Below are 24110 nucleotides of genomic sequence, written 5' to 3'. Positions count from 1 at the left end.
GGTGTTTCAGGTGCAGTCAGGAGTTCACGTCCAAACAAGCAAGTCATAGAATCAGAGTTGTTTGGGTTGGAAGAGACCTTTAAGATCATCCAGTCCAACCGTTAACCTAACACTACCAAGTGCACCACTAAACCAGTTAAGGGGAGAGGAATAATTTCATGTGTCCTGGCTTGGTGGCTGGATTAGTTTTTAATGAAAGTAAAACTAGAATAGAATCACTAAGGTTGGAAAGGATCTCTAAGATCATCAGTCCAGCCATCAACCCAACACCCCCATGCCCACTAAACCATGGCCCAAAGTCTAGAACCATTCAGGTTGGCAAAGACCCTTAAGAGCATCAAGTCCAACCATAAACCTGACACCACCAAGCCCGCCACTAAACCGTGCCCCAAAGCGCCGCATCTGCCCGAGCCGTGCCCGGTTTTGTGACCGGCGCTTCACCTCCAGCCCCGCTCCTGCTCCAGGCCAGAGGCTGCAGCTCAGCGCCTGCCATTCGCCCAGCCCGGGGCGGCGGGCGCGCAGAGGGGAGCCGACGGCGGCCGGACAAAGGCCGAGAGACGACATCGCCCATCGCCCATCGCCCATCGCCCATCGCCGCGGGTTTCTGCGGCTCCCGGGGCACCCGCGGCTCCCTCGGAGGCCGCTCCGGCCTCCCCCGCCCGACGACCGGCTCCCGGGGCAGCCCTCCCGCCAGCAGCCCCCGGCTCCCGGGGCGGACAGGTGGGCCCAGACCCGGCTTTATGGGGGGGCCCAGACCCCATTATGGGGGCCCAGACCCAGCTTTATGGGCGCCCACGCCCGCCCACGCCGCTCCCGCTCCTCAGCGGCGCCGCCGCCGCCCCAGCAGCCCCCGCGCCCGCCGCGTTGCCCTGGAGACGGCGCCGGGGCCTGGGCCGGGGCCTGGGCCGGGTCGGTGCGGGCCGGGCCGGGCCGGGAGCGGGGCCCTGCGGCTGCCGAGGGCCCGCGGGCCTCCAGGGGCGCGGGGCGGGCACTGCGCGGTTTCTCCCCCGCGGCTGCCGCCGGCCCCGCCGCCCGTGGCTGGCGAGGAGGGAGCGGGCAGGGCGAGCCGGGGCGGCGGGGCCTCGGCCGGCACGCAGCTCCCGGCAGCTCCTCAAGCGTTGCCCGCCCCGGCCCCCTCGCCCGGGCGGCTGCGGGAAGGCCGGCGGCGGCGAGACCGAGCGGGGGCTGCGGCAGGCGCCTTCGGCCCGGGCGGCAAAGCCGCGGTCCAGCCCCGCTCGCTGCATCCACAGCGTCTGGATTTTGAGCTGAATACGCTTGGAAAAGCCGCCTTCGTTAGCGTAATCGTCAAGGGCAACTGCTTTCAAGCCCTTGTGTATGCCTAAGAGGTGGGTTTGTGTCTTAAATTAAGGGAAATGGCAACGCCGGGCAGCGTCGAACCCCTCGCGACGCCAGGAATGTCGGTGTCGATGCGGGCAGAAGCTGGCTGGCTTTCTGAACACGCCTACAGAAAATCAAGTAAGAAACAGCTTTGTTCAGGAAAGAGGTTGCTCACTTGTGTTGTCTTTCACTCAGGCTACCTTGTACCCCAGTGTCTTTCGTAGAAGACGCGTGAGTTCGCAGTTTCCCAGAGATGCTTTTGCAAACTGGCGGCAGACCCGGGAGCAGCCCCCAGGAATCCCCCTCTGCGGTCCCCTCGTTAACCGCTCTGCAGAGCTGCTTCTAAACGAACCTCTGGGTCCCTGCTAAGCGTGCAGGAGTGCTCTGCCAGCCAGCGGGCGTAGGAGCGCTCAGCAGATGGCAGAAATAGCGCATTGTAGTCCTGTGAGAGGTGCTGGCAAAGCCTCTAAGGAGAGCTGAAAATAATCAACCTTTCTTCTCCTCCTGCTCAGCTGAGTCATCCGCGCACGTGACCGAGTAACCAGCTCCTTCGCTTGCCCGCTGTAGTACCTTAGCACGCAGCACGTTAGCGGTAGTTGCTGCCTGATCCTGTCCCGTTTGGGCACCACATCGAACAGCCTTTGTGCTTCGTTGTCAGTGCCAGGCAGCCCTCCTCTGTAGGAGAACGTCTCCCACATCTCACGTGCCTCGGAGAGCAGGAGGAGCGATGTGGGCCGCAAAACACAGCACACCAGCTGAAAGTACTGGGGAAAGCTGCCTGCAGACCCATCCCAATAGAAGGGGGGCATGCACAGCCCACGACAGATAAAGAGTGCTCTCTTCGTTTGTTCGAAGTGCACTGTGAACGCGTCTGCAGGGGAAAAACACTGTAGGCTTTGTACTTTAGGTGGAGCTTCATGAGTCCTTGGGATGATGGTCGCTGTAACAATCAAAGTACAGAATAAGCAGACTTGTGCCAGCAGTAAATCATCTACCTGGGGTTGGATGCAGCAGTGGTAGACAGAGATGATACAGAAGCTGCAAAGCCCGTTAGAGAGGGCAGAGTAAGGATGTGGAGCGTCCCCCTGCTCCGAGCACTGCGGCCCAGGTGCCAGGCTTCCCTCAGTGCCACGGTGCACCCAGAGCCATGCCCCGGCTGCACAGCTCCATGGGTGCACTTTGCACTCCCTGAAGTCGCTTCTTCTCCGGCCAGGTTTGTGATCAGTTACTCTCTGTGACACAGCCTGATTGCAGAGGGTGGTAACTACACATCTTTGAACTGCAATTTAAAAAAACAAAGTTCAAGCAAACACATCGTTTACCTTCTGAAAGTGTAAGCGAACCCCATAGCATCGCTTTCTGCTTTTCCTCTTGTGCTGGTGCATTCACTTCCAGATGCATTCCCGAGCTGCGGTTCCCATTGCAGGCCTGGGAGCTGGGTGTTGACCTGGGGCTGTCATGATTTTTACCCCATCCTTTTAAAATACATGTTCTGATTTTTTCATACTTTCCAAAGAGAAGGACTTAGAAAGGATTTGGTATTTCAGCCTGCCCAGAGTTTCATCTGTCTGCGTATTTTCCGGAAAGCAGGACAAGCTTACTTAGAAAGGCAAGACAAATTGTGTGGCAACAAGGGGAGCTGAAATTCAAGATTAAAAGAACTAGGAATGTGTTTAGCGTGCCTGAAGGGGAGGCTACAGCAGCTGGCATGCTGGCCATGTTGATACTCAGAGAGAAGGCGATGCATACAGGACAGCACACAGTTGTGCACCTGAGGCGGCTGGATGTCAGTAGCACAGCCTGCCGAGAGGGAACCTGGGTCTGCTGAGGCCAGCGATAGACAGCCGGTCATCTGAGATGTTTCCTGTCGCCCCAAAGGCCAAAAAACCCTTCGTTGCACTCAGGCAGCATGGACTGCATGTGGAAATGAGAAAAAACTTTGTCTCTACAGCTCTTTCTTCTTAGGACAAGAGAGGCTGGAAATGCTTTAGAGGATAATGCAATATTAGATTAGCGCTACAAGTCACTGACCCTAAGCAATAAGCCGTCTCCATGACTTCAGCAGGATGATTTTTTAAAGCCCTGATCCAATGTCCGTGCCTGGTTCAAGTCCCTCAGGCATTTGGGAAGGGTTACATGCAGATCCAGAGCCACCCTTCTGAAAGCGTAGGACCGCGTCCGGCAAGGTCGTCTCGGGCAGCCGATGTGGTTGGTGAGAAAAGGCTGGCATGCTGAAAAAGGACCAGAATAAATGTGCCTAGAAGATAAGCTTTCTGAGAACACAGCACTGCTGTTCAGTAACTCTCATTATTGCTATTGCAGCCCTGTCCGAAGAGTTCAGCAGCTTAGATGTTTTGTGTGACATGGAGGTAAGGACTCACCCAGGTTGCATATATATATTTTATGCTTAATGGTTTTACCCCTGAACAAAGATATGACTCCACATTGCTTTTGGTGTTTTCCACTCCGAGTTCAAAGAAGATTTTGTGAAGCTGTTCAAGAAGTCTCTGCGCACGCTCCCCTCCGTTGGCCTGCCTACCCTTCTGGCCTACAGACCTGAATCGTCACGAGCAAACATACAGATTGAGGTGAGTCAGTGGGGGGTGTTCCCTACTATGTGGCTTTTTTTGTTTATTTTAATTCCTACAATTCCCATGTAGGAAAAATAAAAATGCCCTTTGCCAAGCCAGTGCACGAGTTCCTTTATGAAAGGGTTTTTCTTTCGTGAGGCTGTTGAAATGATGCTGCTTGTGCACACCTAAACAGCAAGAGGCTGTGCAACTCCTCTCCCCACCACTGCATCCTATGTTGAGAATTTCCTAGCAGAAGATTTTGCCCTTTGCCCTTTATATAAATACTAGATATACAGTCAAAATCATAGAATTGTTTAGGTTGGAAGAGACCTTTAAGATCATCAAGTCCAACCGTTAACCTGACACTGCCAAGCCCACCACCAAACCATGTCCCTAAGCACCACATCTACACATCTTAAACACCTCCAGGGATGGGACTCCCCCACCTCTCTGGGCAGCCTGTTCCAGGGCTTGACCACCCTTTCCATGAAGAAATGTTTCCTAATATCCAACCTAAACCTCCCCTGGCGCTGCTTGAGACCATTTCCTCTCATCCTGTCGCTGTTCCTTGGGAGAAGAGCCCGACCCCCCCTCCCTGCCCCCTCCTGCCAGGAGCTGCAGAGCGATCAGGTCTCCCCTCAGCCTCCTCTTCTCCAGGCTGAACACCCCCAGCTCCCTCAGCCGCTCCCCACCAGCCCTGTGCTCCAGACCCTGCCCCAGCTCCGCTGCCCTTCTCTGGACACGCTCCAGCACCCCGATGTCCTTCTTGTGCTGAGGGGCCCAAAACTGGACACAGTATTCCAGGTGCAACCTCATCAGCGCCCAGTACAGGGGGACAATCACCTCCCTGTTCCTGCTGGCCACACTATTCCTGACACAAGCCAGGATGCTGTTGGCCTTCTTGGCCACCTGGGCACACTGCTGGCTCATGTTCAGCCGCTGTCGACCAACACCCCCAGGTCCTTTTCGGCCAGGCAGCTTTCCAGCCACTCTTCCCCAAGCCTGGAGCGCTGCATGGGGTTGTTGTGACCCAAGTGCAGGACCCGGCACTTGGCCTTGTTGAACCTCATACAGCTGGCCTCGGCCCATCGGCCCAGCCTGTCCAGGTCCCTCTGCAGGGCCATCTGACCCTCCAGCAGATCGACACTCCCACCCAGCTTGGTGCCATCTGCAAACTTACTGAGGGTGCACTCAATCCCCTCATCCAGATCATCAATAAAGATGTTAAACAGAACCGGCCCCAATGCCGAGCCCTGGGGAACACCCCTTGTGACCGGCCACCGACCGGATCTAACTCCGTTCACCACAACTCCGGGCCCAGCCATCCAGCCAGCTTTTACCCAGCGAAGCGTACGCCCGTCCAAGCCACGAGCAGCCAGTGTCTCCAGGAGAATGCTGTGGGAAATGGTGTCAAAGGCTTTACTGAAGTCTAGGTAGACAACACCCACAGCCTTTCCCTCATCCACGAAGCAGGTCACCTTGTCATAGAAGGAGATCAGGTTGGCCAAGCAGGACCTGCCTTTCATAAACCCATGCTGGCTGGGCCTGATCACCTGGTTGTCCTGTACGTGCTCTGTGATGGCACTCAAGAGGATCTGTTCCGTAAAGAAAAGTCAAAGAATACAAACAGGACATAGAGTTCCCCATAACCCTTAGCAGAGTAAAGTCATCAAAGAGAGTTAATCCTAGGCATGAGGTGGGGAGCAAGGGAATTTCCAGGAACTACGCTCCAGAGAAGCCAAGTATTTTAAATTAGTATGTTCAGAAAAGCATTTGAATGAAACACGTAGTATAGTAAATGAAGCATAGGTGAAGCGCCCCAGCTAAGCGGCCCGGAGCAAGCGCCCTTCACCCCTTGCTGCTGCGGCTGGATGGCTGCTGTCTCTCTGGGGAGCGCCGAGCTAGGTGAGCTGCCCTTGGGAGCGGAGGTGTTAGACACCAAATCCAGCAGCATTTCTTGGCAGCTGCATCTTCTGTAATAGTTTCAAAATGCATTTTCAAAGAACAGATATTTCTTTCAGAGTATCTAGTACCCATCCTCAAAGGACATGCTGCAGCAGCCCTGATTTGCATCTGGTCAAATATGCTCAGCTCTTTTATCAACAAACCGGCTGGTGGTTCCTCATGAAATTCCCTACAGATTTTTCTATGATCAACAGTGCAACAGTCAGGGAACTTTTTCTCCCCAAAGCCCCAAGCAATGTATTTGAAAAGGTTAATGCATCAGAGTACTCAACTATAGCGTTCTCCATGCTCTGAAGCTTTCCCTTGGAAGGAATAGGTCCCATAAATAGTGCGGTCATTCCATTTCTTTGAGGTTATTTATTTACTACAGATTGGCTTTTTCGGTGATTTCCTGAACCTAATGTTTTGAGTTGAATCCTTCCAAGATATCACAGACACAGATCTGTTTTAACAGCTCTTACACGCTTTATAACATTGCGTTTTGAGCAGAGCCCTCTTTCCCCAAGACAAAATGAGGACCTGGGTGCTGATACCCCATTTCTGTGCTCCTCCTGTTCTCTCTCCCCACCTCCACTTCAGACAGAGGAGGACTGCGCTCCGAGGTGCGAGTACTGTGGCAGCCTGCTGAAGCCGTTCCCTTCCGTCGAAGACGCTTGCCCACCGTCACAGGATTATGAATCAGTAAGCTGGTGGGGAAGATGGGCAGAGGTTTGCTGTGGAAAGGCCCGCTCTTGTGGCACTGCTCTTCTGCCTTTCAGAAATTCTGCTGCGAGCGTAATCGAGACCTCTACGAGTTCATCGTAAATGAGAGGAAGAACCACGAAGGCGCCTGGAGCGTTCCCATTGCTGTCAGCCCCCGTGAATCCCATGGCACCGCAGCTGACAGGCTGCTGTCAAAGGAGAGAGCGTACCAGAGGTACTGTGAAATGACGGGGAGAACTGGGGATCAGGTCTGTATAAGGAACAACAGCCGACTCGGGAGGGAAAAGAAGAATTAAGAAAATGAAACTGCAGCAAGAGGGAATGGAAGAAGAAAATATTTTCCTTTAGGCAACACAAGTTCATATTCTATCTGGACCCTCTTGGCTTTTCTCTTATCAGGCTGTATTAGAAGGTGGCGAGGCATGTGCCAAGTAAAACATTCATTCTACTGCTGACAGCCGTAATGTCTAGGGACAGGCAGAGCCAAAACATAATTGCAGCTGTGGGAGGGATAATATTTGGGTCTAGCTTTTACCTCAGGTGCTGAAACAAAGCTTGAATTTGTATTTCTCTATTTTGCTGCATAAACCATGACATGCATTTAGATTCCAATTTCCAGAGTCACAAGAACTCTGCAAGTTTGACTTCTAATGGGCTGTTTAGCAGGAGGCCCAAAGCTTATACAAATACCTAAGCGTATGGCAGAGGCTTAAAGAAAAGCAAATCAGCATACCTGGGAGTAAACTGTTAGTTTCCTTGAAGATCCTTTGCAGTATGATGGTGCAAGTACCTCATATTATGTACAGAGCATAAACCAGAGCTGTTGTCGGGCACTGTCAAGTTTGTAGGAAGCGAGGTAAGAAGAATAGTGAAAATATGCTTGAAGATTAGCTGGTTTTTTGGTCTTGTGGGCAGCTCTCCTCTTTTACATAAAATCTCGATACAAAAGCCCTTGCAGTGTTTAGCTCTGCTGTCAGCAGAGCTGATGCCATTGCCATCACAGAGTCTGTTCACTGAAATCTCTGTATGGGAGCAATGCCTTTTTGCTGAGATATGATTATTTTGGTGATATTCCGTTGCCTCTAACTGTTATTTGCAATTATGCGAGTGGAGAGAAAAACAGGTTCAGAAACTTGTGTTCCTACAGCAAGGATATCCAGTACTTCTAGCTTTCAAACCAGGATGTATGAAATGTATCTCAGGAACGCTTTCCTTTTCCAGGCAGCAGGAGAGACAAATGGCCAGGCAGTTAGCTTTCCTGGCAGCAGAGCCCACGAGTGTAGCTGAATGTGAGTTTGCATTTCCTTACGTATTTATTTGTCTATTTATTACAACAATGAATTCAATGGAATTGCTTGTCTCTAATGCTCTCTAGTTGAACAGAAGGATTTATACAGCAACACGTTAGTTCATTGTCAAGTGTGCAATCCCATCAAATTAGATACTGCCATATTAAATAAACCCTCACATGAAAAAACAAAAGCAGTGACATTCCCATTGCACAGAGAGGGTCTCCTTGCTGTGACTTTCAGTATTTATATCTGAATGTTTCAGCTGAGGTGCACAGAAATTGACTTTAGAGAATAATAAGCTGGCAAAGCCAAGTCCTTGGAAGGTCCGAACCTCCAGAATTAGGGTGATCAACATTTTGCCTCATCAGGTGAATACTCCACTGATTCCTAGCCCGGGCTGTGGATGACTGAGCAGCTCTTTGGATCTCGCTATAAAGTCAAAGGCATTTTGACTAAGAACAGAAGAACTAGATTTACAATATGGGCATATTTTCCCAGAGGATGGCAGGGCACTGAGGCTTTCGTGGCACCAAGGATTTCAGATTGTCGGTTCTCCAGAGCATGGAGCCGTGAATGCTATCCAAAAAAAGTAATTCTTTACTCACACAGATGTGTTATATACATAATTGAAAAAACTACATCTTTTTTCATAATCTTGTTCTCTGAGATAGCTGAACGGCTTGGACTGTCCTTGTTAGATAGGAAACACCCTGAGACAGACTCCCAGGATGGAGCATTTCAGCCAGAAATTCCCACTCCCCCAGGTTCTGTCCTCCCTGCAGCGGTGCCAGGCAGCCCCGACATGGGCGCTGCCAGCCCTACCCGACGCACACAAACCCTCCCTTTGCTCCCTAGCTTCAAATCAAGCCGGCACGATTTCCTACCTGCTTTCTCGAGAGCCCCCATCGCCAAACGGCCGGACGCTGGCGCCTGGCGGGAGGGCAGCAAAGCCCGAGGAGGAGCCCATCTCCCACGGCATCAGCTGCTGCGATGGCAGCGCCGTGGGTGCCCAGGCGAGTGGCCGCTGCCCGACGGCGACGCGCTGCACCTCGGCTGCGTCCGCGCTCCAGAGCGGCTGGGGCTCGGCACCTGCCTGCCTTTAAAGGGCCGCTGGTGCAGGACTGCTTGCATCCATTTTACCGTTTCTTTTCCAAACTTAGGTAGTGAAGAATGAATTGTTGGAAAAATACTACAAACATGGAGGGAAGTTCCTTACCATGCTTCCAGACGGAACGGCGCAGTTATTGTATCCTTTAAGGTGTTCGTTTGCCTGCATTAATCCAGGGGTGTAACTGTAATTTTAAGTGTGTTCTAGTCTGCTTTATCACGGAATAACCTGGTCCACCACTCACACTCGCCTCCACAGTCCAAAAAAAGCAATAGTGAAACCGCTTACACAGCTGCTGGTCTGAAGTTTTTCAGATCAGCCGGCAGCTTCGATGAAGGAAGCGCACTTGTGTTTTTAATACCCACCTTCAGAAGCGTGCTGGCCCAGCATTCAGACCCGCTCCGAGCTCTGGACGGGTGCTGCTGGCCGAGGGATCCCTGCGGCACGCGCTCCGAAAGCGCTCAGCCCCATCCTCCCTGCGGGGACAGCCAAGCACGGCGTTTCCCACTGGCACCGGCACGGTGCTGGCGTCTCTGTCCTGCGGGCTGGAGCACGAGGAGGTGCACAGTCAAACTGAAATTACCGGTGTAACTGTTTGAAGAAATAAAAAACACGGCAGTTTCACCAAAGGACCCCATAGCTTTCAGGCTGCCTTTGCTATTATTTAAGCCATGACATTTTAAGTCACCCACGTTGTTTTTCCTTACTGTGGCTGACTTCTTTCTGAGCTGGCGGTGTATGAAAGCGTACCTGAGCTCTGCCACCAAAGCAAACAGGGGCTGGAGATGACTCCGCTGCCTTCGTCCCAGGGATGCTGCCGATCACGGTGGTGGCAAATGGCCAAGTGCCATAAACGCGTGTGCTCACAGTAGCAAGTCTTGCTGGAGGGAAACCCCAGGGAGACACAAAATACCTGCTGTCTGGATACAGCCAAGTCTGCTTTCAGGGGCAAGGGCCTTTTTTGCCCCTGGTTGGTTGGTTTTTTTTTTTTTTTCTCTGGGAGAATACCTGCCCCTGTTTTCTGTGCTGTCATCCAAGTTGAGTAATTCGATCACTTCACTTTGCTAGGCTTCTACAATCGTAAGCGTTGTCCAAGAATGTGTCTTTAAAATAAATTTGCTAAGCGGTTCTGCCTGGGTGATTGGTTAGAAAACAACAAAAATGTATTCCGTATCTCTAACAGCTCTTGTCGGTGTATACAGAATACTTCAATGTAGGAGAAAAGCACTGGCCACATCCCAGGTAACACTGGCAGCACATCACCATTCCGCCTTTTACACAGTGATCTAAGTAATATGTCAATTTTTATACTCCAAAGTAGCGCTCTGAAATATTTAGTATGTAATAATAGACCAACCACACAAAGGGGTTACGAACACCTTATCTGACAACAGCTATCCATCTGGAAATCTGGCAATCATTGTTGTACGACAGAAAAACCGGCTTACTTGCATAGTACAGGAAGACAAGCCAAGTAACGCCGCAATACAAGCAGTATTTAAGTCCAATGGCAGAAGTACTTGCTATTACCCAAACGGAGCTGTGTGGTATGTTCACGTTGCTCAGAGCAGTTTTGCTCTCCACTGCGCATTTTAAATTTCAAAGGTCATAAAGGGTATTTTTAATAGCATTCAAAAATTAAAAGACAAATATAGCAGCTCGTGGGCCCTGCTTCGGGTGCCTTCCAGAAGAGCAAGGCTACCCAGATGCGTCTTGAGGTGGGGGTTAGATCCCAAACTAGCTGCACCGCAGTCCTGTCCCTCTGGGGAACGAGGGACCAGGCCTGGGAGCTGCACGGTGCAGAGCTTTGATTTTCCGCTCTTTTAGGATAAACATGAATATTCAGGGAGGGCAGTATTTGGACCAAGAGGGCAGCAGGGTGAGAAGGTGGACGTGGCCCAACAGCATCGTGTCATCAGGACCCCACGTCCCGCTGAGCCCCATCTTCATCTCCCTGAACCGGCACGTGGGAGTCAGGATCCTGGGCCAGGACAAGATCACCGTTTCCTTCCTCGCCATGGGGCAACAAGCAAAATTCAACGTGGGAACCAAAGTGCAGGTATTTCTCAAGCGCACAGGCAGCTCCATGCAAAGGCGCTCCCTGCAGCGGGAGCAGGGCAGCCAGGGAAGCTCCCATCCGTGGGGAAGCGCGCTCATCCCGCAGCGGGTGCTCCCCTTGTTGCCCCATGGTCCTGCCCCCCAAACCAGCAAGCAGTGGAGGTGTACCTGTGCTCGGTCCCCATGCAGCTGCAGAGCTCACCAGCTCTGGCAGCCCTGGCTCTCTGCAAGGGGTTGCAGGTGTGGGAGGCGCTCCCGGGCAGGTCCCCGGTGTCCCTGGCCACGGCCCCGAGGGTCACCCTGGCTCTGCCGCAGGGAGGGAAGCCGCGATCCACGTCGGTAGGCAGGGTGCGTGGCAGCTCCCTTCCTCCACGGGCTCCTGCCACGGGGGCAGGTTCATCTGCTGGGGAGATACCAAAGCCCCGAAGCCCCGTCCCGCGCTGCTGTGGCTCCGCTGACGCTGTTTGCCTCCGCTCCCCAGGTCAGCGACGTCAGCCGGCTGCCTCCCCCGACCCGGCTGGGCGAAGACGAGCTCCTGCTGCTCGCCTTCAGGGTGAGGATCCTGTGGCTCTTCGACAGACTGCGTGGATGCTTAAACTTTCCTTCTAATGAGCAACGGGACAAAATCAAGCCTCCAGCGTACCTTATCACACAGACTTTAAAGATCTTACAGCTTTGCACAACTTCTGACATCAGCGATGAGCTACGCAGCTCTGTCAGGGCGATAGTAAATGCTCAAGTCTGACCAGCACGTGTGCGGTGTGAAGGCAAAACGAGCCCAGTGAGACGCTCCAAGCTGCCGCAGCGCCTGCGCAGGCTCAGCAAGGTTTCGCCGGCAGCGCTGCCCTGCCGTGGTGCAGGGCGAAGGGCAGCCCGTGGCTGCTCTGCACGGCCCCTGTCCCGGGGCCAGCCCGCCCCAGCGGGGTCTGGCTCAGCACGAGCGGGGCTGCGGGGCAGGGAGCTCCAGAGCGTGTATTCTTGTCAGCCCACGCTGAAGCGCATCTTGGCCATGGAGGCAGGAAGAGGGGCTCTGCTCAGGGCAGAGGAAATCCGTTCTTGATGTCGGTGCGTTGCTCCTGAGCAACCTCTCTTCTGTCTCCCAGCAGAAACCGGCCCAGGCTGACCTGTTGTTTCAGCCTGCGGATGTGGTGCAAAGATAAAATCAAACAGCGCAGCTAAGTCATAGCCTGTGACAGGTACACGAGGAGGAGGTGTTTGCTCAGCAGTCACCCGCACAGGCACCGCTCTGCGCAGCCAGCGCTCCTGCCAAGGACGTGGCACCAGCGGGATGCCCAGATTTCCCTGGCGCAAGCACTGGATGGCAGCTCAGCCAGGGAACGGCGGTTCCCCATGCAGACAGAGGGGCAAAAGCCCACGGTTTGTCCAAAGCAATCAAAGGTCACTGTCTTGGTGACGTTTGTGCGGATGCTGGGGACAGACGGCCGTTAACGCGGACAGCAGACAGCACGGACGAGCCGCAGCCTCTTGGCAGCAGCTCATAAATGGCCGATGCAGCGGGAAGGCTCTGCTGCACCAGGCGCCAGGGTGGACCTTTGGGAAAGGGCAGAAACCAGACGTTCAATGGAATAACCGAGGTTTAGATCCACGCCAGAGCCTGTAACGCAGCCCACGGGGCAAAGCCGCATACTGAAATTACCAGAAGTGGCAGGGCATCGGCAAGCACCCGCCGCCAGCTCCCCCGCGCCTCTCTGTGCCCAGGTGGTTTCCGAGCTTTCCCCCGAGCCGGAGCAAGCCAGCGTCCTGCTGCCACATGGCCCGGCTCCCGTGAAACACGGACCTTTGCAGACTCGGGCGCAGTGGCTTGGGTGAAAATCTTTGCTTAGATTCAAAATCTTCTAGATTCTAAATCCTTGGTTTAGAAAGACGAAGATCACACCTGGGAGTTTGATTTTGACCTGTTGTGCCATTGTAATTCCAGTTTATAGCAGGGTTACGTCTCATTTATGCCAGCGCAAGATGAGACCCAGAGACAGATCTCTGCTGCAAACAGCTTACCCGTAACAGCCCGTTTTTCCCACTCGCAGTGGGAAACGCGAGTCCCATTTTTTCATCCTTCCCTAGTCGCCACCCAGTTCACAGCAGCTCCTCCACGCCTACATCATTTACTCTTGTGCTTAACAAACCAAGATCAACAAGCCTGAGTTTGCCCCTCAGAATTATTATCTGTTTTGCACAGAGGTGAAATCCATCAAGCGTTCCAATGGGGCTTTTTTAGACCAATGGGTCTTTATACCTTCATTTTAAAATTACAAAGTAGCATTGTGCAGGAGAGAGCAAAAAGCTGCAATGTTAACACCAGGACAGCACCTGGGCTTCCCGCTGCCCCCCAGCACGCTGGCTGTTGGACCCTTCTCCACAAAAGACAGACGCGTTTAGTAAGATGATCCAAGGAGGAGAAAGCCTCTCGGGATTACTGAATACACAGAAAGCACAGAGGGCCCAGAAAGCCCCGCGCCGAGCATTTCTGGAGGCTGGGAGGTGGAGAGGGTGAATGTGAAGCAGCGGGTGCTCGCCCCGGGGCCGGTCCCCCGGGCACTGCTGGAGGCAGGTTTCCAGGCTCTGGCTGCCCCCGATCCAAAACTGCCCAGCTGGGCTTAGGCCAGGCGTTAGGAAACAGGGACTTCAGGCGGGAACAAGTTCTCCTGGTTAAAGCACCACAAATACTGAGTTGGCAGCTGGTGTTTGGCGACTGGTTCATAGGAAGGGTGGCAGGCATCGCTGCCTTTAACAACCGTCAAGGTTCTTTACTTCCATTTTATCCTTCTGTTTTTCTGTTTGGAAGCGCTCTGTGAATAGCAATCGTGGGGCTTGGTCCAGCCCGTAAGAACCGAGCCTGCTCTGCGCACGCTACAGCCCAGAGCAATTTCAGACATGACCAGAACGCTGCCCAGCCCGTGCCCCCCGTGGAAAACGCAGAGCGCGGTGCTTCCGGCACATTTAAGGGGCATCAGCAAAGGCTCGCGCACACCTTGCTCCAGCGTACCGATAGACCGTCTTGCTCGGACGGAAGAGAAGGAACGCTGGCAGCAACAAGATCGTGGGCATGCATCACTAGGGTGACAACGCAAACAGCTCATGGAGAATCTTAGCCTAGCAACACATCTGTGCATTTATTTGTTTTCTGATTTGTCTGAGGTGTATAATTAATGAGAAACTAAAACTATCCACGCTAGAAAATTTTGGTTAATCTATTTCAGAAGAAAAGGCATGAATTACCTAAAGAGATGATTTCATCACAGAGCCAAAGCAGCCTTGAGGCCATTGCGTGTTTAATGGCTGTGATGAGCAACACTGCTCTAACAACTGGCGTTGACTTTTCTCTCAGGGGGGCGGACAGAGCCATGGTTACACAAAACCTCTCTTACATCAGTCCCTAAAGCCTCGGGCAGGGTCAAAGACAATTCTTACAAGCCACACAGCTGCCTTCGTCACGGCTCCGCAGATCCCCTTCTCATCCGATTTACTGCCCCAAGAGACAATCTCCCTCCCTCCCTCCCCGCCCAGACGGTTTTGGACGTTGGCTGGCTTTACAAGGGGCGGTAACGAAACCCTGTAGCTCGGAGCAGGGACAAAAATCAGGGTGGGAGGCAGGCGCTGCAGGACTGAGCCTCCCCGGCCCCCCAGCCCGGAGCGCACCGCGGGCTGGAGGCTGCAGCCTGCAGCTCGCGGCACCTCGGGAAGCCAACCCCAGGAACATTCCCAGCCCTGCAAGAAAACCGCACCTGATGCTTTGCTGGAACCCAGCGAGCTTCCCCCGAACAGCGGGGCCTGAACTCATCGCAGCTGAACTGCGGCGGGCGCACGAAGGAAACGACAAAGCTCCATGTGTTCCTTCCACGGAGCTCGGTGGGGGCTTAGACAAGACAAACACGAGATTCATGACTTTGGGAAGTAGGCTTTTTATGCATTTTTTCAATTGCAATTCTGAGAATATCCATCACTGACTCAAACGAGGTACTTCACACGGTAAACGAGAACTCTTTATTTAAATTAACTCTCTTAGTTTCTATTTAGGACAGTAGAAAGGCCCAGCTTTTCATCTCTTCAGAACGGTCAAGGAAAAACCTCTTGAGCTGGCCAACACAATTTAAAGAGCAGTTGATCTTAATTTTTACTGAAGTCACAAAACGATGTAACTACTCTGCATATAATTTTGTTTATATAATTTAGTATATAATGCACTGTTCGACTCTGCCATATGTTTTGAAAAATATACAAACCTGCTTTAACCACATTAGCGATATTTGATAGACAGCTGTCAATTACTTAACAGTTTAGGACAATATCAGACACTCCTATCACTTCATTTTTAAACTACAAAAAGAACATAAATTCATATAAAATAGAACAGATTAAACAAACTTTTTTTTTCCCCCCAAGGAAAAATTAGATACCAACTCAATCTGCCATTCCGTGAAACATGAATATAAAATAAGTTACAATTAGTAATGCCTGCATTGTTGAGCTATGAACTGGTCGAATGAAATCTTAAAAAAACTATACAGTATTATTGCACTCATGAATGTGCAGTATCTGGAAACACGCCAGCACTGAAAGAGGTCTTTCATTAAGTTTTTTTTCAGGAGGCACAACGTGGCTGCGAGAGAAGCATCCAGTCTGTACTAACAGCGTGCTGTCTTCAGTACAGGCCTTCATGGGTCTGAGCCACGCCGCCCTTGGAAATCACCACTTAATGCCTGGAAACGGAGACACAAGCATTACAGTCGGCAACTACTCCTGCGTCAAAGCAGCAAACCGCCTCCGGCGCTGTCAGGACAGAGAGCCAAGGCATCTTCTGTGAGCTAGGGAGAACAGCAGGCCCTGCACGCTTTGGATTACAAAACCAGAATTACAAGCGCTGTCTCCTGGGATGTCACAATTCATGGCAGGAGAGCACTGTTATTATTTTATTCTGGGCGGTTGCCTACAGGGATCCCATCAGAATGACATTCCATTAGCATGAATTCAAATGAGGAGACATTACAACACAAAGTCACTAAGTCTCACTACCAGACTCTCCTAAGCTGTAGCGTTACTTCCCACACAGATGGAAATACAACTGAGTGGGGTTTTTTTTTGTTGTTGTTTTTCTAAACTCACGTCCCATTAAATAGAATTCTACCCAAGAACAGTCTTAGCTGTTAGCTTTGTAAGCTTGAAAGCGACATCAGTCTACTTTGCAACAAAGAATACTGCTGGAGACCCTCCAGATCCATACACATAGGATGCTGGGCTTCAGCAAGCCCATCTGAAAAGTACAGGAAACACCAAACTTTTTCATACTAAATAATATTTTTAAAATACGAAACAACTTATTTCATGATCGAGAGGGCTTTTGCTAAATTACTAGGACAAACCAGACTTGACTGAACAAACAGGACGTGCCTGCAGGAATCAGAAGTCAGCTGTGTTTCTCTTATTCCCTGCACGAGGGCTTCGAGGGGGCAATCTCTCCGAACTGCTCTCCCCACTCCAAGGAAGCAGCAGGAGCGTTAGTGGAGGGAGAGATCAATGGGGGAAAAAAGCGGGGTTTGAAGTCTGAGCTCTGAAGCAGTGAGAAACAGCAGAGCAAGCCCTGGTTACAGAGCACGGTTTCCTACAAGAAGCAAGACTGCCTGCAGTGCTTCGACAGAGCTTCGCTTTCTCTGAACGTACACCTCCACGCGCTATGGTCTTGCTTACGTAAACACGAATTTGCAGAAGCCGAATCATTTTAAACAGAGCTCCAAAGGAAATCTGTGCAGGTGTTTGAACAGAGCTAGGTCATGAGCTGCTGCAGCTGGGGCCAACTGATCAGCTGAAGGCGGTGAGATGAGCTGCAAGATGTCAGTCGACAGACACGGGAGCACAGGGCCTGTCACCCGAGAGCGGGATGTCTGTGGGCAACGTAACGCCAAGAAACCAGTCTTTCAAACCAAAGCATTCTTCTGCCAAAAACTGCGCCACAGCTAATCAGCACTTCACGTAAGTGGTCTCCTAAGTGTCAACTGCCAATTTTTGCACCGAGATCGTCTTTTTGTAGCACTTAAGTTCCTATGAAGAATCGTAAGCTAAATGTTTTGAAAGCCGCAAGTGACACAGGAACACAGAAGTGGTTTGTCATAAAATATAAAAGCATGGACGTGAATCCTCTGCTCCTAAGAGTCAAGGAATATTTGCAAAAGGTTAAAACAGTACAGAACACAGATGAGAGGAAGAAAATATTCCACTTTCTAGCGTCATGCAATTCAATTAGGTTACAAGTTACAGAGAAATCCTTTGCATGTAGACTATTTTAGGGCACATAATGCAGTGTGTTTTCTGATCTCTGCATAACACAGTTCATTAACTTAAGGCCCATCTGCACACAGTAATGCATTTTTTTCTGTCTAAAGGAATGCCAGCTTCCAGTTTTGAAATGGGTAGAACAAACCCCAAACCAAAACCTCCCACCAAAACAGCATCTGTAAAATCTTCCATGTCAATTTACTGAAAGTCACTAGAGCTGGTTCTCCAGTAAAACTCTTTTAAACAAACAACATAAGATTACAATGTTCAATCTGCAACATGCGGTCCTTCACATCCCAGTCAGCAGACACCTGGTGACTGGAAGAAGACTTACAAGAAGTTTCAGTGCTGATAGATGGGGCTATGATCGATGATGAGGCATTGACTCCATGTGCACATTGAGCTTCATTTCGTTATCAAGAATTTGTACAAGCTGCTGCATGGAAGGAAGGTGGCCAGACTCTAGCTTAGACCAGACTGGAACATCTACCACAAAACACATGAAGGGGAGAAAAGAACATTGACAAAGTCAGAAAACACCTAGGGCTAGTTTAAACATAAAATTTCAAAGATCTAGGAAGCTACGCAAGTTGGTACTATTTTATGTTGAGAGAAATACCTGGATCAATAATGCTTCAAACCTCTGGCTACACTAGAACCCGGTCCAACTAGGAGAACAGTCCAATGCTTCCATTTAGAAGTACATCACATGGATTTAGAGGTTCAAAATATCCACTGACAGAATGTCTAAAGATAGATTAGTGAGTGGCAGAACAGCACACAGAGTTTTTAAACCACCGCTAAATCTTTGAAACTCATGAGTCTCATTAGTCTTCATCTCACTTCCGCCTAACGTCTAAGGCTGACCCTCAAAAGTTCTGCTTACCACCATCGGGCCTGGAAGGTTCTACTCAAAGTAGCTGCAAGCATTATTTCGCCCCCCCCAAAATATAAAAGGCAGCACAGTGCATAAATGCTTTAGTGTAAACACAGCATTCCTTTCTGACGTTGACAAATACTTACTCCCTCAAATATGCCTCACTGCTATAGCACATGATGAACCCACACTGAAAAATACAATTGCTGTCATCTATATAAAAACAAAGGCAGACTGGAACCACCTTGTCCCAAAACACAAACCAGAAACCTACGCAAGTCCACGTGTGACTGTTCACATCTAGGAAGGCTCTGCTGCCAATTCTGATCTGAGATTTGGGAATGGAAGTGCATCGTGTTCAACTACTTTGATGCAACACAGTCAGTCTTTAAAAGGTTCTGTAGTATATGACTTGACTTAGAAACTACTATATTGAAATTCATCCTGCACAATCATAAACTGAGATTATAAAGCACAGAGCTAGATGACATACTTGTACCTAGAGCTTGAAACATTCTGTACTCCACCAAGCTTACATAATCTTTAAAACCATTAAATTATTACATAATCTTTAAAACCATGAAATTATTTGAAGGCAGAAGGTCCACAGACTCTTAACCTGAAAAATCAATATTGCTGTCCACTGGTACTGAAAATCTGGGAATAGCAATGGATTCAATAGGATTCCAAGGCTAAACCATATTAGAAAACAGGATAGGGAAAGCATCTAATTAACTGGAGAGTACACTTCCCTAGTTAAGCGTTTCTTACTTAATGCGCATCACGTGCAAAAAAAGAACATAATACAGTCACTCCAAGTGACCAAGCATTCCTCTAAGTTTTTTACGTAGCTATTTTAAATGATACGTAACTGACATCTGTATAAACTGCTTTATAAGACGTCTATACTCTTCATCATTTGTTCTGATATATCAACATCTGAAGTTTCAAAATGGACAGCAATTACCACATACCATCACATTTTGAAACACACCACATTTCTTAACATCATCCCTCATTCTCCCAGCACAACAGCTCTCACAAATCTGTGCATGCACACGCAACACAACGCGATTCCCTTAAACAGAAAGCTCTCTGCTCACCATTCAAAGTTATTTCAAATGCACCTGTTGACATGCACTGGTTCTCAATCATGTTGCTCAGGAAGAAGACCATCATACAAGCATAAACCTAGAAGAGAACAGAGAGAATCCCTGATACTTCCACCACGCAAGCCACAGCTTATTTTATTCACTCTTAATAAGCGCTGGACATTTACAGGTGTCTTTGAATTCCCCTCTGCAATTTATCCAGTCATCTTTCAATCACACAGACATCTTTTTAAAAGGAGAATGAAAGGAAGATTGTGCACGTTGCCTTCCCAAGAGAGGTATCGAAATAGTCCTGAAACCACCCAACTCACACTCCCGATGCAAACAAAGGCACATCTTCTTGCTCCCTTTCCCCCACAAATCCATGCACATCTTAACAGCCAGTTTGCAGAAGTGCGTGACTACAATGGCACTTGTAGGATGACAAGGGAACACAACTGGTCCTGCATATTGCCCGTCATTTTCAGAGCAACACTTCAGATCAAAGAACCACAGGCCTAGACACAAACAGCAGAGCCAGTCAAACTGCATTTGTTCGCAAGAACTGTCAACCCTCTAGCATTTCTTCAAGCTAATCATCTGGAATTTTCTAGGTATTGGTGCCTCAGGACGAAATGATGCAACCTTCAGCAACACAGCATCTCCCTCCATCGCCAGCACCTTTAGAATTCCCTTTTCATGCACAAGGGCACATTCACATGGGTTACTGCAATACCAAAGAATTCAGCACGGGAGATAGTTAAGCCGTTCACATCACAGACATACCGCAGCCAGCCTAGCTTGGCAGTGTGTTCAGCCCACTGAGTTAAACAGGACATATTACAGCTTCCGTACATTCAAACTGACTGGTGACACAGACCCACTGCACTGGGTAGCTCAGTTTGAGATCTGTGCACCAGCAAAATACATAAAGGTTAATAAACTTATAAATTGCTTTTGTTTGGTAGAATGAATCTGGAATAAGGTTACTATAAATCAGAGTAGAACAACATTAAACTGTTAGCATCATCAGTACTGACTCACAGGGATATTCATCCCACAAGGCATAGTCTGCCATGCCTGAGTATGTTCTGCAAAAACACCCACAAAATTTCAACTTGAATTTTCAAACCACCATCTAATTGCATGCCCAATCTATTAAAAGCCTGATAAAAGCAACAACTGGAAAACAGTTATGAGACAACAGAAAAGGGAAGCTGCAATTTTAACACCAAGGATACTGGCTTGAAACTCTACTCTTGAGCCCTAAAAAATAAAAAAATCTTTTATTATCTTTGTCAGTAACATGAACCTCAGCTGTCCCTCTGCAGCATCGTCAGCTTGGAAAGAGAGATGCTGAGAATCACATCTGGGTCTGTCAAAAACATGGAGCACTACTATTAATTAACACTACTGTAAAATTCTAAGCCTACAGGTTCTGTTAAGGCTGCAATGTGTGAAAATTAAATCAGTAAGAATTGTGAAGTACTCCCCGAGCACTCTCATGAAGTCATTCTAAAACTGCTTTTTCAAAATAAAAGAAGAAAGTATGCTGTTTACCTTATTTTCTTGGCCCCACTGCCAGATGCTTGGAGCTTGCATGCCGAAGAAAGCAAATGGATCCTTGCCAACGATTATTAAGCCTATTAATACTAGTTTGAAGACAGACAGGAAGGATGCTATGTGCCTATCAAAAGACAACACATAAAAGTGACTTAGTTCACAATTACTACTTCACCACTACATAGCTATAATTCACCTCATTAGAAGAATTTTGGTAGCGTACAATCAAGTGTTTCAGAGGAAATACAAAACTTTTCAAGTATGTTTATCTCGGTGTAAAAGAGCCAAGCGAAACAAAAAAAGCAACACACATTAACAAAACCACGCATCCTCAGAAGGATACCATTCTTGTATACCATGCATACAGATTTCTTTTGTTTTTTTTTTTTTTGCTAAGCAGACCTCAAACAGAAATTTGCCTTCAACTTATGCACGTCTAAACTGCATAATACGTTCAGTTTCTTGAAGAAGTTGTTCCCTATTATAGAGAGACATTTAACTGACACACGCTACATCCTCATAAAGCGTTTTCCCAGCAGATGCAGAAAACCCTACAGTTTTTTGCAAGAATTAAACCTATAGCCAGAGAGCAAATTAACACTGAGGTATTCAATCTTGTAGCATTCTTACCATTGTAATTATCACAGTAATTAGGTCAAGAAGTGGTTCAGAAGCCACCACAGTAACTATGGCATCACTCTCTAGCATGTACACAATAGGAATAATAGGAATAACACTATTTTCATTTTGTCTTTTTCTAAGTTTCTTTGGGCTTCCCTTCCCCCCACCCCCAACCTGCAGTTAAGGACATCCTGGTAGTCTCTCCAATGAGGTTAGCTCTCCCCCGACTTCCATGTTAAAAACAAACTCTTCCCTGCTCTGCAACCTTAACCTATTACAGGAATTTGTCGCCAAGTGCATAAGCCTGAGCAACAAATGTGAATTTATGTCCAGATACATCATGAAGAAAAGCTGGAACAATCCACTGTGAAAGAAAGTTAATGATACAATTGACTTCAGATTGGAACATGACAGGCCTCATCACACAGATATCCAGATGGCAATATTTGTATGGAAAACTAAGGGGACTATCCGGAAGGGAGAAGATAACCGAGCTTGTATGTAATCATAATGGGAAATAAAAACCCCTGAAGTTTCCATTTTCAGTATTATTTAAGTGTAAATGCACACGTTCACCAGTCACCATGCTGAGCCTACATATTGGAGAAAAGACAATTAGTACTGCCAGTCATTTGCTTACCTATATATAGGTTGAGGAAGGTAGTTCTCCCCTTCGATTCGGATGTCTGGGTACCGCTGGCTAATAACCCGCATGTACTCCTCAAACACCCGCCTGTAGCCTCAGGAGACACTAAATGCAGACAGGGATTGTCACTGAAACCGGAGTGCGACGTTAAAGTCGCTGCTAAACTGGCAACACCCGCACTCGCACTGTTCATAAGCTGTTCGGTTTAAAATAAAACTAAAATTCTTCATGCCAAACAAGACAACTGATTTGCAGCTAAGTTACACATCAAAAATCCTGACAGCTGGCTAGGCACTTGGTTTTACACAAATTTGTTTTCACATACTAGCACAGACACAGTGTTTTGGTAAAGTCCACTGAGCAAAGAATTACTTGTGTCGCCCATAAAAAGCTGTTAAGTTAGAAAGTCAGCACAAGTATCACCTTGCTCTGTGTGCAAAAAAACCCCAAAAACCCCAAACAACCACTTTCACACAGTGTAGTTTTAATTCATCACTAGTTAAATTTAACTCTTTCTGGGACTGCCCACAGACAGGCAACATTGCTCCCAGTTACTTCTGTGTAAGGATGACCAGATTAACTACAAGAAGAGTTAAATATTACAGAGCTGTACTTTGCCTCGCATTTCTACCAGCTGCCTCTGTAATAATCAAAAATTATCTGGCCTCAGCTTACCACAATAGAAACCAAACTAAGTACTTCCTACTGAGCATGCCTTTTGCAGCGCTTCACAGATCCGCATGACACAACCTGGACCAGACTCTGCTCTGGGAACCGCAGCGAATATTCTCGCTCCCTCCGGCCCCGCCGAGGCACCCCAGCGCAGCAGTGGGTCCGTCCGTCTGTCCGGTGTCGGCTGCAGCTCTGCCAGCCCTCAGAGCACTGTGACGGGCGCTGAAGGTTTTTTTTTTTTTCTCCTCAAACAAGCTACAAGTGCTAGAACTACCTCACCCCTTCCTACTCCTGCTGGGTTTTGCTCTGAGCAGCTGACACCACCAATAATACTCTTCGAGTGATATAAAGGTGCCTGATCTCCCTGTTAGCAATACAGTCGTTACAAAAACAACAAAAAAAACCCCAAACAAAACCCCTTCATTACAGTTTTTGCTAAAATATCAGTTTCAACGTAACGCTCAGTCAGCAAAATGCCAGACCATACATGAAAAGAGCCGGAAAAGAGCGGCCCTGTCGCGGGTGGCCATTTTCCAGTCACTTCCCCCAGCACTGCCCGCCCGAGCTCCAGCGGCCCGAGGGGCCCCGCTCCCGCCCTCCGCTCCCGCCAGGCTCGCCGCGCAGCGGGGCCGGCCCCGGCACCTCCCCCGCCCCAGGCGGGGCCCCCCAGCAGCGCGGCCCCCCGGCAGCGGGGCCCAGCGCTCCCCCGCCGCCGCGGCCCGCAGCCCCCGCACCAGGGGCGGCCCCGCGCCCGCCGCGGGCGAGAGAAGCGAGTGGGGCCGGGGCCGGCCCGGCCGCCGCAGCGCCGAGGGGAGTATGGGGGGGGGGGGGGGGGGAAGGGTAGGCCCGGCCGGCGCCGCCATCTTGCCGGGCGCCCTCACCAGATCTGGAACTTGAGCAGCGGCCCGGTGGCGTAGGCCATGCGCAGCTTCTTGGCCGGCAGGCCGCCCTGCTCCGCCGAGCCGCCGCCCGGCCCCGCCGCCAGCGCCAGCAGCAGCAGCAGCAGCCGCAGCAGCCGCCCCGCCGCCCGCATGTCGCCGCTGTCGCCGCCCGCAGCCGCCGCGGGAGCGCGCGAGCCGCCGCACCAAGGTCACGCGAGCGCCGCCCCGCCCCGCGCAGGCGCCGGCGACCACGTGACGCCGGCCGGGCCCCGCCCCCCGAGCCCCGCGAGGAGCCGCGCGCCGCGGGCGGGCCCGGCGATGAGGACGCTCTGGGGTTAATTACACGCGCGGGGGGGGGGCGGGGGGGGACTGCGCGCGCCAAGCGGCCGCTTCGTCAGGGACGAGCGAGGGAGGCGCTGCCGGGGCCGCCCCGAA

General features: G+C 50.2%; 2 protein-coding genes across 2 annotated transcripts; one reads left to right on the top strand and one right to left on the bottom strand.

Moving 5' to 3' along the window:
* The first annotated feature begins 1373 nt into the window (after positions 1-1373).
* On the top strand, positions 1374-11781 carry ERICH6 (glutamate rich 6). Its single transcript, XM_075716651.1, has 11 exons — positions 1374-1476; positions 3661-3707; positions 3810-3926; positions 6456-6557; positions 6635-6792; positions 7800-7867; positions 8726-8887; positions 9035-9116; positions 10373-10525; positions 10806-11037; positions 11518-11781. The coding sequence occupies exons 1-11, from the start codon at positions 1374-1376 to the stop codon at positions 11779-11781; spliced, it is 1488 nt and encodes a 495-aa protein (XP_075572766.1).
* A 3234-nt stretch (positions 11782-15015) lies between these two features.
* Positions 15016-23827, bottom strand: SELENOT (selenoprotein T). Its single transcript, XM_075716472.1, has 6 exons — positions 23676-23827; positions 22117-22227; positions 20853-20979; positions 19305-19392; positions 17659-17810; positions 15016-15754 (listed from the first exon to the last, which is right to left on the bottom strand). Exons 1-5 carry the CDS (start codon positions 23825-23827, stop codon positions 17686-17688), a joined length of 603 nt encoding a protein of 200 aa, XP_075572587.1. The 3' UTR covers positions 15016-15754; positions 17659-17685.
* Positions 23828-24110: the final 283 nt, after the last annotated feature.

This window comes from Pelecanus crispus, chromosome 9 (assembly GCF_030463565.1).
Source record: "Pelecanus crispus isolate bPelCri1 chromosome 9, bPelCri1.pri, whole genome shotgun sequence".
NCBI classification, from domain to species: domain Eukaryota; kingdom Metazoa; phylum Chordata; class Aves; order Pelecaniformes; family Pelecanidae; genus Pelecanus; species Pelecanus crispus.
Note: the sequence above shows the minus strand (reverse complement) of the source record. Positions and strands in the feature narration are given on the sequence as shown.

Coding starts and splice junctions, on each gene's coding strand:
- ERICH6 (XM_075716651.1), top strand. CDS start 1,374: ATGGCAACGCCGGGCAGCGTCGAACCCCTCGCGACGCCAGGAATGTCG. Junction 1,477..3,660: donor ACACGCCTACAGAAAATCAA/GTAAGAAACAGC, acceptor TTGCTATTGCAG/CCCTGTCCGAAGAGTTCAGC. Junction 8,888..9,034: donor CGCCGTGGGTGCCCAGGCGA/GTGGCCGCTGCC, acceptor AAACTTAGGTAG/TGAAGAATGAATTGTTGGAA.